This window comes from Silurus aristotelis (assembly GCF_946808225.1).
Source record: "Silurus aristotelis genome assembly, chromosome: 6".
Classification (NCBI taxonomy): Eukaryota; Metazoa; Chordata; class Actinopteri; order Siluriformes; family Siluridae; genus Silurus; species Silurus aristotelis.
This window is the reverse complement of record NC_139579.1, coordinates 19,898,762-19,912,068: the sequence shown is the minus strand read 5'-3', so window position 1 is coordinate 19,912,068 and position 13,307 is coordinate 19,898,762. Positions and strand designations below refer to the sequence as shown.

Genomic DNA, 13,307 nt, shown 5'->3' with positions numbered 1-13,307 from the left:
AGAATATAATAGACAGGGAGATTCTAAATAAGAATTATTTGAAAGCTTGAGCAAACCTCAAAAAAATGTTTGAGTGTTTGGTTTGATTGTGGTGATTCAAATGCTCTGATTGTTCTGTTTCTTAAAGGAAACGCCGTTCTGAAGCGTCTTTACAGGTATTTTGACCGCTCCCACCACCCATACCGGAAGTGTACGATTAGACACGCAACACTAAACAAAGTGCGGCTGCTTAACCGTGTATTTTCAGCATGCGGCTGCTTAACCGCAGTCTTGTGCTGCCGCTGTCTTGTTCATTTCGTAGGGCCCTACATCTCTCCCACTCGACAGCATGCCTCTGTTTGAGGTGCTGCAGTAAATTGGTGGTACTGCTACCTTTGCTTGCTCGCTGCCATGTTGTTTGTGTATCTCTATGGCAAACGTGGGGGGAGGGCTGAGTTCGTTCGAAACTAAGGAAGCCCAGAGGGGAGCGTCGACGGACATTAAAGAGAAAACCGATTAAACAGGCCAATTTTTTTTTTATTAATCGCCATCCATTTGCACTGAAATTAGGCCGATTATTAGACAGGCGCATATGATACACCAAACCGTGCACGTACGTTTTGCGCTTGCGTGAGCGAACATAACTCTCTCATACCAACAGGTGGCAGCAGTCTGTATTTGGCATCCAAACAGGGAAACCAGAGGAGCAAGAACTGTAAATATATAAAATCAAGCAGCGTTTATACATGCCGATCATTACTAACGGATTCGTGCAGCTTTTTTCAACCCTGTCTTCCATGTTGCCAAGACGAGAACAAGAAAGAAACAAGTGTGATCCGTGTTTTTCTCGCGTGCTCATTTGCTGAGCTAATTAGCCAATCTTAGTTCTCTTTCTCGCCAACGAGCTTCGCTCCTGATTTGACATGCAGAATCAGCCGGCGCGCTCCGACTAGAGACGACGGTGTGAAAAAAAAACAGAAACCTCGGCCGTCCGTCAGCTTGGTGTGTCCTCCTTATTAATAATTTTTTTAACTAGCCTTATATATTTCATTGATTAAAAAATGATGATGCTTTTGGAGAGAGAATGAGAACAACAAGTAGAGAGAGAATAAGAGTAATGTTTAGAATTGTATTGTTAGCGATCCTTCAACCAGCTGTAGTTTAGGCTACAGGTAGGCATGGGGACCAACACCTGCTAAGAAGTGCACTGAATCAAGAGTCTTGTGTTGTTCAATAAATCTTTATTCTAAGCAGTTTTCTGTATCACGTATTATTAATTAAGTATTAGATTTTATGAGATGATGGAGGAAAAAAAAGAAAATTGGACAAACATATTGGGCAAAAAAAAAAAAACGGCATCATATCTCGGCCATCGGCTGCCCTGATTTCTGAATATCGGCATCGGCATCAGTCCGAGAGAAAAACCCATATCGGTCAAACTCTAATTTACATTATATTTTGCCAAGTCTTTAATTGTCCAGTGGGATGTTGATCCACACAAATAGTCATGACACAAGCCACAAATTAAAATACTACATCTACTTCATACATCTCTACATACATTTACCACCTTTGACCCATGCTTGTACTGGTTATGTAAAGTATTACTGTCCTACCAGATTTTACCCATTAAACTGAATCTTTGTTGGATTTCTTTTAGGAACATGTACATGTCACTCTGTGACAGTTACATGTCAATTATAGTTGAACTAAAATATCACCGTTCTGCATTTTACACAATATGGACAAAATTACTGGGACACCTGTAGTTCCTCTTCCGAACTCTTACCACAAAGTTGGAGGAACACGATTGTAAACTAATACTTGGATGCAGTAGTATTGAAGTTTCCCTTTACTTGAACCACGAGACCCAAACCTGTTCCTGCATGACAGTGCACCTTTGCACAAAGCCAGCTTTATGTAGATAGAATTGAAATGAGTTGGAGTAAAAGATCTTGAGTTGCTAGCTTTGTATCTTGGACATAAACCCTATTGTGATTCATTGGAAAGCCGACTGCACCCCAGGCCTCCTCGCCCTACACCATTACCTGAAAAATATCTAATGCCATTGTGGCTGAATGAGCACAAATCTCCAACACTCTAAAATCATATTCCTAGAAGAGTGTAGGTTATTATGATAGCAAATTAAAACTAAATGTGAAATAAAAATACAAAAATAATCGACAAACACACAAGCATCGTTTGGCCAGGTGTCCACAAGCCTTTGTCCATGTAGTGGATTCTTGCTTGATGATAAAGCAAGAATTACCTGCTACAATTCTCCAATACACAAATCTTTTAAGATTTTCCAGGGTCCTAGGCGATATTCTTTAGAGCTTTTATTTTTCCTTGAGGACCAGAGGTTTTCACTGGGGTTTCATTCAGGGGACTGGGATGGTCATGTCAAAAGCTTAACTCTGAATTTACCAGATAATCTTTAGTGTGAATTCTGACACGTTTTGGCTCATTATCTTGCTAAAAAAAAATATATCTCCCCATGACCCAGGTGTAATTTCTTGCAGAAATCTCCAGACACTCTGTATAACCATATTTCTTAATAGGCAACATGCTCTCTGAGACCACCTCAGTTCTATTCACATCAAACCCAACACAGATACTTGCATTTGTGGTTAGACAAAGAAATAATTAAAAGAAGACTTTTCATTTTCGAAAAAAATTTAAGTAAATGCTACCTTCTGGCACACCTTCCAAATTTTTTTATTGGCGTAGAGATTTTAAAAACATGGCAAGACACCAAAAATCTTCTACAAATCACAAACTTGTACTTAGAGTCTGGTTATTTACAGCCTAAACAGTGGATATAAGCTTTCTGTCTAGCTTTCCTTCTTTCTTTATTTTCGGCACGGTTCTAAACCACAATAGCCTGATTTGTGAAGGTCATCGAGCGTGTCTCGTGTTGATGAATTACTAGAGGAATTTGGACTCCCCTCGTATTTATAAATTAATGAGTCAGTATTATTGCAAGAAAATGGAGTTGCTGCCATAGATTTAATTTAAATGAAGCTTTCTATATTTCTAAAAAAATTTATATTTAAAGGAAAATGTATCTTTATATATCCCACCTTTATCTGGGATAGCAATAACTTTAATACTATTCATTTAAATATTTCGACAGCAAAAATAAACGTGTGTTCCTGGTCTTGCTGGCTGCATTCACATACTGTTTAGTCGTTTCGAAAATTCACCTTGACTTGGAAACTGCACTTGCCACTGCGCACTGCCTCCTCGTCAGTCTGCCACTGATGTGGTCTGCTGGACTCGGGCACATATACGTCTTTCTTGCGGCGGAAGCTCTGCCGTAGCTTATTCATGACTCAGCCTCCTCCTGGAATTGACAAAAGAGAAGAGGAAGTGAGTTTGGCAGGTCAGAAGGGTTTTGGGCACGTAACAAACACACTGCTGAGATGCACAGCTTTTCACTTCCACCAGGTTTGTTGCATGTGACAGTAACGTGGTCACACCTACAGACTGTGCTGGAGAACTGCAGGCTTTTCATTTTGACCTCAGCACAGTTCAAAGCACATCACAGACTTCTGATTCCCTTTGCAAAATCACTGGGCTGGAAATGAATTCGAGCCGAACTAAACACAATTCATTCATGGGCGGTGCGAACTTTAAACGCAATTACACATGCTTTATCTCAGCATGTCTACCCACAATCAGTTACACCAAGACAAGCGCATGCAGCAGTGAGAGGCAAGTGTTACGGAGACAAGTGAAGTATATAGAGGCAGTCACTTTAAAGCAGACACTCTGTCTCACTGATAACCAGCAGCTCCACTCAGAGTGGGACAGTCCCTACTAATACAGGCATTACAGAGAAATCTCCACATTTACTCAGGCATCATATTCACTTTCCAACACGGAAATTATTTCTCTTCACCTCACCATCACACCTTCTTACATATTACTTCATCATTCCAAGTTAAGGTTTAAAGTTAAATAAAAAAAATAAAAAGAGAGAGAGAGAGAGACAGACATTTGACCTTGCTGTGACCTTGAACTTGTTTGTATCAATTTCAAAATCTAGTAGGTTCATATGCTGGTTACAATGACAATTTCATATAAATCATATAAACGTGCAGGCACTTGTTTTTGAGATATCACACTAACGATAATCTAGAATCTCGGACAGACAGACACATGGACAGATCAATAGCAAAAATTGGAATAATAATAATAATTATTATTATTATTATTATTATTATTATTATTATTATGAGCACTTTGGGTTCCTGCAAATGAATGGCAAAATTAAATTTTTTGTGTGTAGAGTTTTGATGCATTTTAGATCAATTCTAGAAACAAATTAGTTCTAATTTTGTGGACAAAAGTTTGTGGACACCTGACCATAAGATTCATATGTGCTTTTTAAACATCTCATTCAACATTTAGTTCTCATTTGCTTGTTATAATAACCTCCACTCTTCTGGGAAGATGTTCCACTAGATGGTGAAGCGTGATTGTGGAGATTTGTGATCATTCATACAAAAGCGTGTAAGTATAAGTCAGGTACTGATGTAGGGTGAGGGGGGTGATGTATTTAGTGTTCCAATTCATCCCAAATGTGTTCATTAGGGTTAAGGTCAGAGCTCTATAGCAGGATAATCATATCTTCCTGGAGCATGCTTTATGCACAGGGGAATTTTCATGCTGGAACAGGTTTGGGTGTCCCAATTCAAGTGAAGGGAAATGCCAAAGGCATCCTATACAATTGTGTTCCACTGACAGCCTGGGAAAAAAACACATATGGCTGCTAAAGCCAGGTGTCCCAATACTTTTGTCATGCTAATTAGACTCTCAGAAGTAATCAAGTTTGCGTGCAAATTAAAAAACTACTTATTTTTGAGTGTATTGCCAGTTTATTTCAAAGTTGCGTCAAGTGACCGTTGACTTGCCCAACACAGGAGAAGAAAAGCAGAAGTTTCTCACTCCAGATTGAAGAGCGAGCGGTTTTGAGAAGCAGGTAGGATTTGATTAAAGCGAGTTTGTTCATAATCATCACGAGCATGTGCATTAGCACTACACCACTTTAGAAACGCAGAGTCACCCTGACTCCTGCAGCTATAATGAGCTGGAGAAAGCTCATTTTTCACACACACTTTCACCAAGCTCAGCCTCTGAAAAGGCTTTTGAGGACGTACACCTCATCGCGAGTAAGCCTGTAAACGAATAGCTTAATTAGCCGCCAACAAAACAGTCCTAGGTTTCAAAAAGGCTCATTTTCAAAATGCTAAAAAAAATATATATTTAACTCATTAATTTTATAGTACAAAAGTCTGGGAAGAGGTTTGCTACATACGTCTGGTTTGCTACATACGTCTGGTTTCGCAGAACAAATTACCTCCTCATGCTAGAAACATGATTGTTTGCCACTTAGCTGCTAGTTTGGTTTTCCGACATCATGCTAATAAAGAATAATAATTTTGTAGCATTAGATAATAATAAAGAATTTGAGCAAGTTGATTGTCAGTTCACTAGCAGGTGTGTAACTATTAGTATTCTTTTCGCACTCATGTGCTTATGTATTCCCTCGTCATCCCAAGGCTCGACTACTAAAAATCGCTTCTGGCAGGTCCGCCTCTAAAAAGACATTCAATCTCTGCAACTAATGCGCAAATCAGCCTCACAACTTGTTCTTAACCTTCATAGGTTCTCCCACACCACCCCACTGCCACACTCCTTGCACTGGCTTCCTGGAGCTGCCCACGTTAGATAGAACACACTGATGCTTGGCTGTGAATCCAGAAATGGACCAGCACTGCTCTATTTCACAGCACATCCCCCCCCACCCCCACCCCCCGCACTGCACCAAACTACCTCCAATCCTCAACCACTATCTCTCAGGGTACCTGGAGGACATATTTCAAGACTCTTCCGTTTTGGCCAGTCGGTGGTGAGATGAACTTCCGCTTGATGTCCGAAAAGAAGACATCTGAAGACCCACCTAATTAATTTCTCTCCCAACAGCTTAAAACTGATTTCGTTCTTGGTCTGTGTCCTGCAAACGCATTTAGAGGTTATTAATTGATGGAGACGTCGAAGCACAAAGTACTGAAAAATTTTAATGTAAAATCGTTATAATATCCAAAAAAAAATTAAAATAAAAATACTGCATTCTGATTATTTATATTAACTTCATATTAGTTGCCACTTTGTTTGTGCTGTGCATGCATGCAAACAGGTTTGCAGGCATCTGTTTCCTATCTTAAAAACCACAACCACACAATACAAGCACTCAAAAGACCACCTGATTAAACAGCCAGTGCATTTTTGAATACTGAAAGAGTACTGGTGCTTTCCACTGACACTGGATGCGCCTTCTGAATACACTGCTCATGTCAGAGAACCGTGCGCCTTCCTATTACCAAGAACCTGGTATGTGTGTGACCTGTGCAACCAGGAAAGCAGGAAAATCGCATTCCATTAATGAATTTTTTCCTTATCTCCTGCTCACAGACCTGACCTCTAGATTCTCCACTCGCACACTGCAGGCCCAGTGAAACATCAGAGAAGTGAAGTTTTGTTACACACCATCCTTACAATACAGGTCATTGCACTTTTACAAAACATTGATGCCATTTACAAGCAGAACCATTTATAAATCATAACGACCAGCCAAATAACGGGAAATGTACTATATGATATTTTTCGTTGGGAGTGACGACGATGGACAAGATTAGAAATGAGTTTATTAGAGGGACAGTGCATGTAGGATGTTTTGGTGACAAGGTGAGGGAGGCGAGATTGAGATGGTTTGGACATGTGCAGAGGAGGGACATGGGGTATATCGGTAGGAGAATGCTGAGGATGGAGCCACCAGGTAGGAGGAAAAGAGGAAGGCCAAGGAGGAGGTTCATGGATGTGGTGAGGGAAGACATGCAGGTAGTTGGTGTAAAAGAGGCAGATGTAGAGGACAGGGTGGTATGGAGATGGAGGATCCGCTGTGGCGACCCCTAATGGGAGCAGCCGAAAGAAGAAGAAGAAGAAGAAGAAGTACTATATGATATTTATATATAATGATAATATTGCACATGTGAATGAATTCTTAAATAGGCAAAATAAATAGCTTAATTGTATTAATTATTAAATAGCTTAATTTTATTAATAATTTAATACTTACTTCTTATTGGAAAAGTATTTCGATGTTAAAGGAACTTCAAAAACCCAGTAAACATTTGAAATGAGAAAAAAAAAAAACAGGTGTATGTGAGTACAATAGGAAAAAGAACACCTGTTAAATACAAGTCTGAGGAGACACAGGTTGGATCTCGCTCTGCTCATCCAAAACAAAAAGACAACTGGTAATGTAGGGCCTTGTTCTCCCTCTCGCTTTTATTTAGGTCATATCATATCTGTGCTCAGTGCCTACTCCAGGCCTCTCACTTTGTTTCCACAGCAATGCTGACAAGCGTGCATGCGTGCAAGTGTGTGTGCACAAGAGAGAGAGAGAGAGAGAGAGAGAGAGAGAGAGAGAGATTCTTTTCAGATCTCCACCACCACCAATTCACTTTATTTGCCCCTCTGCTCCCATAAGCCTATCAGCCATACTCTATTCTTTCTTCACTCGTTTTCCTCCATGACCCTTTTAAGCTTTTTTCCCTCCTCTCTATAAAGCTTTGCTCTCCGTGTCCTCTTTCTAGCAGTTTGCACACCAGATTCCCCAAAACCTCTGTGTTCTGTCATTCTCATTTGCTCCCTATGAAAGATCAGAAAAATGTGTGTGTGTGTGTGTGGGGGGGGGGGGGGGGTGGTGTTGCATGGACGGGACGACAATGAAGGAGCAAGCACATGATGTTGTGTCTGAAAAAAAATAAAAATAGGGGTGGGGGAATTGGAACCGAAGGAAAGAGAGATAGACAGGGTGCAAAAAAAAAAAAAAAAAAAGAGGAGAGAGAAGGAGAAAGGCTGGGAACAGGACACGAGTCATGTGAAGGGGCTTTATGGCGAGTTGGAGGGTGTGAGAGGGCTCTGGAAGGGACTGGGACACAGCAGTACCACCAGATTAGGCAGGAATCAGTCCAGGAATGAGAAGTGGTCACAGTTTCTGTTCCAAACAACATAAACATAAATTCCACCCATTACATTTAATTCATTTTTTATATATCTTTATAACCAAAATCCGTCTGGTCTCAGTGCTTCATATGCAATTATATAATCAAACTCAAAATCGATATCTTTAAGATTTACTCTTATATGATAAAATACAAACAACAACTGCAAGTAACCAGTGTAAATAATCAGAAATGTGCACATGGAAACAGATTAAAACACAGATAATAGGTTTTGTTATGGATCAGAATGTGGACACACGCAGCTTTTTCAACGCATTAATCTTTCTTGAGTAATTGGTGACTCGAGTAAAGCGGTGACATGGAAGCAGAGTCTTTATGGCATTATAATAACAGGCTGCGATTATTTTGGTGGTCTGCTCGTCAGTGCTTGATTATTTGTGTGGCAGTCAGGGAAATGCTGACACATAGGGCTGTGGCTGAACTTGGCCAAACTAGAAAATATATATAGCATTAGCGAAGACTGAGGTTTTCACTATAAAATGTGCTCGGACACCTTAAATTTTCTCCAAAAAATTATAAAAAATGTTTTTTGATAATATTATTTAAAAAAAATTATGTTTAATGAAGACTGCGTTTGTTGTTGAAAAAGGATAAACCAATATGAAGACCAGAGAGCTGCCTATGGGAGAAAAGCGATTTTGAAGTTAAGAATAGAAAGGTGAGGGGAAGCGTTTTATGTAAACTAGGTGTGCACTTCACTTCCTGAAGAAGAGACTGAAGGAAGAAACACTCTCAAACCAAACAACCACTGATAGAAACTTTCACCAGCCTGGCAAAGCATCACGAAAGAAGAAGGGAAAGATTGGGAGACAGAGTGTCTCGCTGTCCTATTTCCATCTCAAACTCAAATGTCTTCAATCTATAACAACTACAAGCAACCGATCTTCTCGTTCCAATACTTTTGGAAGGCATGTTGTTAACACGGAATTCGGCGATATCCGACATATTCAAGTCCCGAGTGCCAGAAAAGTCACGTCAGTGTTTTCTCCATCACATGATATCAATATGCCAATTTTATAAGGCATAAAATCTATGATAATAAAGTAGTACTAAATGTGAAAAATTTAAATGTACAGAAACTCTGCAACACTGAGACCATTAAGCCCAGCAGGAATTGAGCCCACTCACTCACAGTCACCCGTCTACTCTCAGCCATCACTGAAAGTGTGTAGATCGTAAATGAAGAAACCAGAAGAGAAAGGTAAGTATATAAAGTAAAGGCGATGGGCTGGACAGCGAGTGAGCAGCACTGTTCAGATGGGAGATTGGGATAATCTGTCCAGGAATGGAATCCTGGACAAGAGCACAAAAAGCCTTTGAGAAAAGAGGAGGGGTTTAAAGGAAATAGATGGTGAGAACTCTTCTGTTTTTCCCCCCTTTCCTCAAAATACAAGAACACAAGACTTCTCTTCAGTCTTCTCACACTCCCCCCCCCCCCCCCCCACACACACACACACACACACACACACACACGGCAAGTTAATGACTGCTCGTTTCCATCGTTGCTACACGCTACTAAATGAATGAAAAAGTTGAGAGGGGAAACGCCGTTGGTGTAATTTTTTTTTCCAGAAAGCAGGCTTCATTACATAAAATGCAGCCCTACCCGCAGTAACGCAGAAGCAGTGATCGCACAGAACCGCTCGAAAAACAGACGCACAAGAGCCAGAGAGCGTGCAAGTCTAATTAACATCTAGAACACGCTTCATCAACGGGTGACAGATTCCATTACAACTTCAACACACAGTGTGATTACTTTGGCCACTGGCAGACACGGATGCAATGCGAAAGTGAATTTGCAGGCTAGAGTGTTGAATGCGTTTTGGAGGGGAAAAAAATGACACAAAATGCATGAACTTTTAGTGCATTTACAACAATAAAATCTGCAGAGGAGCCCATAAACAAATTACTTTGAGGAGAGACTTGCTTATGTTGCAGGTGTTCTGAGTAAACATCTTCTACAACAAAATGAAAAAAAAAAGGAAATCTGTGTGGCAAAAAAAAAAATAATATTATTAAGACAGTTCATCTTCAATGATTTTATTTTATTTTTTTTTTTTATCAAATTAATCTTGAACAGTAAAAAAATGCTATTCAAGTTAACCGGCATGTGAAACTATAACCGACTTCTAAATACAAAAACCAGAACAGACCGAGTGAGAAGAAATGTATTTAAGCATATTGTGTGTGCGTGTGTGTGTGTGTGTGTGTGTGTGTGTGTGTGTGTGTGTATTATATATATGCTGTACATATGATTACATAGTGATCTGCACTTGTCAATTTGCACAGTTGCTACTGTGTTCTTTTTGCTGTGTACCTGACAATTACAATTATGTTCTGTCTGTCTAATAGTATAAGCAAGACATAGAAATGAGTATTACAATAGCGGATTTATTTTCCACTTCTCTATTTTAAAAGCATGGTATTTTCAACCGCATACATTTCATATTCGTGTATGTTGTTTGCTTGTCATTTCTTAGATAACTGTTCCAACACATCTGGGCTCAGTACAATTCAGTACAGCTCCATAAAAATAAACCAGGAACAATGCAGATATAATTTCCAAGATAAAACACGACTACATAACAGATTGTTACTCTGTGTATAGCTCACCACACTTCTGTATGTCTATCTTTACACATTTCTTTTTTTTTTTTTATAAAAATTCTGATCAAATGTTTAATCTGGGACAAACCAGGCCTGAAAATGTAACCATTAAAAAAAAAAAATACAAAAAGAACTCATACACCAAAATCTGTTATAACACTTCTGTCAATGTTCTTTTCCACATGCTTGTGACAGAAATGTCAAGTCAAGAAGCTTTTATTGTCATTTCAACCACATATAGCTGACGCAGTACACAGTGAAATGAAACAACGTTCCTCCTGAACCCTGATGCAACATGCAACAATAATTACAGCAACAGAAAACACAGGGCTAAGGACTAGTAAGTCCTCGTCACATAAAGTGCATGTGTGCAACCTGGTGCAAACAGTGCAAAGACAACACAAGACAGTGCAAAGACAACACAAGACAGTGCAAAGACAACACAAGACAGTGCAAAGACAACACAAGACAGTGTAAAGACATTTGAATTCTTTTACCGTCACATCAATAATTCAGTAATATATCTAAAGATCTTAAAACTATATAAATCAAGTACCAAGCAGTATTATGTTCGATAATGGACAGCCCATAATAAAATGAACAAGAAAAAAAGAAAATGAATCAAGAAAACTATTATGAAAACTGAAAATGGAAAAAAAAATTAAACTGATGTGTAAAAAATGTTTTGATTGGTATAACAAATAAATTAGGAACAATCTGGCCAGCAGTAGGCGTTTAATAAAACCTAAGTTTATTTAATGAAGCTCCACACTCAAATCGACATGTATTGAAAATAAAGGGAGAAAAACAAACAAAAAACACAAAATAACATGACAATCTAGGCAAAAAAAAAAAAGGATAATTGCTAATTCACCTGTCATTGCAATCGATATAACAATATGAATATGTGAAACAAAAACAAATAAAAGACGCATTAACCTACTGAGCATTAATGTGTATCTTTTACAAACGCCAATGTACGCAATCAAATGACATTCTCAGTCTTGAAACCGAGAAAACTAGAGCTAAGTGGGGAGAGAGGTTCAAGTGCTTTACCCAAAAGGATACTGCGTGGGGGGCCGTCACCCTCAGAACGCCTTGTCTTAATTGCAGTTAATTGCATCAAGTGTCCCCAAGATCTAAATTCAGGCTGCAATTAGGAAAACGCAAACCTGAAGCTGTTGAAATCACAAACCATAGAACAATCGGTGCGCGTCTGCTCCGTGCCGAGATGTTTTAGAGGAGAGCGCTGCTGAATCTAATGATGGAATCGGCTGTCAAAATAACAGCCGAGACACTTGATCATTCCATGTCAAAGAAATTCTCGTTTTTCCATTTCGCTTTCCGCTGCGAGTTAAAAAGACACTGATTAAAACGCACGGGTTGTGAAAATGCAATTATGCATATGGCGTTTTGTTTCGTTTCGAATGCCTTTTGATTTGTGGCGTCCAACCGCTATATGACATGGACTTACTTCTCACTTTTAAAGCACTCGATCTCGTCTTCTCTCTCTCTTCCATCCTCCCTCCTCATTATGGCAGACAGTGAGAGACAGTGTGGAAGATCTGTACACGGAGAGGATACGAGCAGCAGAGAATAGCAGCCGATTTGACAATAATACCAGCTTCTACTATGCGTATTCTGCTGCCTGAAAATGCCCTTGAAAGCATTTGTTTCCATGACAGTCTCCAGAAAATGATTTCTTTTACTGAATACACGGGAACATCATGAAGGAACAGAGTTTGTACCACAGGATGCACCTGGTCCTGTAAAACTGCCTCATGGTCCTGTAAAATGAGCGCACAGGGAAATCACTGCATCTAATGACTCCTGTGAGATGGCTGCCCGTGCCATTATGGATCCACCACCGGGCTGGCAGCAAACCTGACTGAAAGCTTTCCTCAGCCTGAATCCAAACCTAAGTATGTCCAGATGGAGGGAAAATGCTACTTTTTCCCCTCGCTTGCGCAGGATTCCGTGAGTCTGAGCTTGTTAAACCATTAGATACAAGCACGCTCACTCTCAGAACTGTGGTCATTTCATAAAATGCGCAAACACTGACGCACTGAGAATGCAGCAACTGTTTCATTAACAGACAGATATTTAAACATCTACCTGCACTTTACTAATCTTCCATCAATTACCCCCTGTTCTTGCTGCCAGAATTTCTTCCACAGGATTGCTTTCCTTCTCCTGCAATAAGAACGGCCGAGATGAAGACTCGCGGTTTTGCAGCTTTGTGTTACGGCTCTAAATGAAAACAGCCCTAGATAAACTCTGATAGCTTTTACTTGGATGAAGCGCAGAGGAAATTATGGGTTAGAGAAATCGGGTGGAAGGAACGCAATTACAAAATGTTGCAAAGCCCGAGATCGGTGCTTTACGCAGATGCTCAAGTTTCCAGATATATAGGGCAAGTGCTTGGCAGGGATTTCAGTTAAATGAATGAATGAATGAATGAATAAATAAATAAAACAATTCTGCAATATTATATTCATTAGTACTATTGTCTACCATTAATGCACAATGAATTAAATTGGCAGAAAACGGTGTCTAGTATAGTACAAAATAAGTGCCGTTCGTCCAGAATCTTGACGATGCTGCGGCCATCTGTAGCCGGAAGTC

General features: G+C 39.7%; 1 protein-coding gene across 2 annotated transcripts in view; it reads right to left on the bottom strand.

Moving 5' to 3' along the window:
- Positions 1 to 13,307, bottom strand: part of numb (NUMB endocytic adaptor protein) — a 46,391-nt gene that overhangs the window by 16,771 nt on the left and 16,313 nt on the right. For both annotated transcript variants that reach the window (XM_083544106.1, XM_083544105.1), the window contains exon 2: positions 3,186 to 3,325. In XM_083544106.1, coding sequence (XP_083400232.1) covers positions 3,186 to 3,311 — 126 coding nt within the window. In that variant the 5' untranslated portion in view covers positions 3,312 to 3,325. The remainder of the gene's footprint in view (positions 1 to 3,185; positions 3,326 to 13,307) is intronic.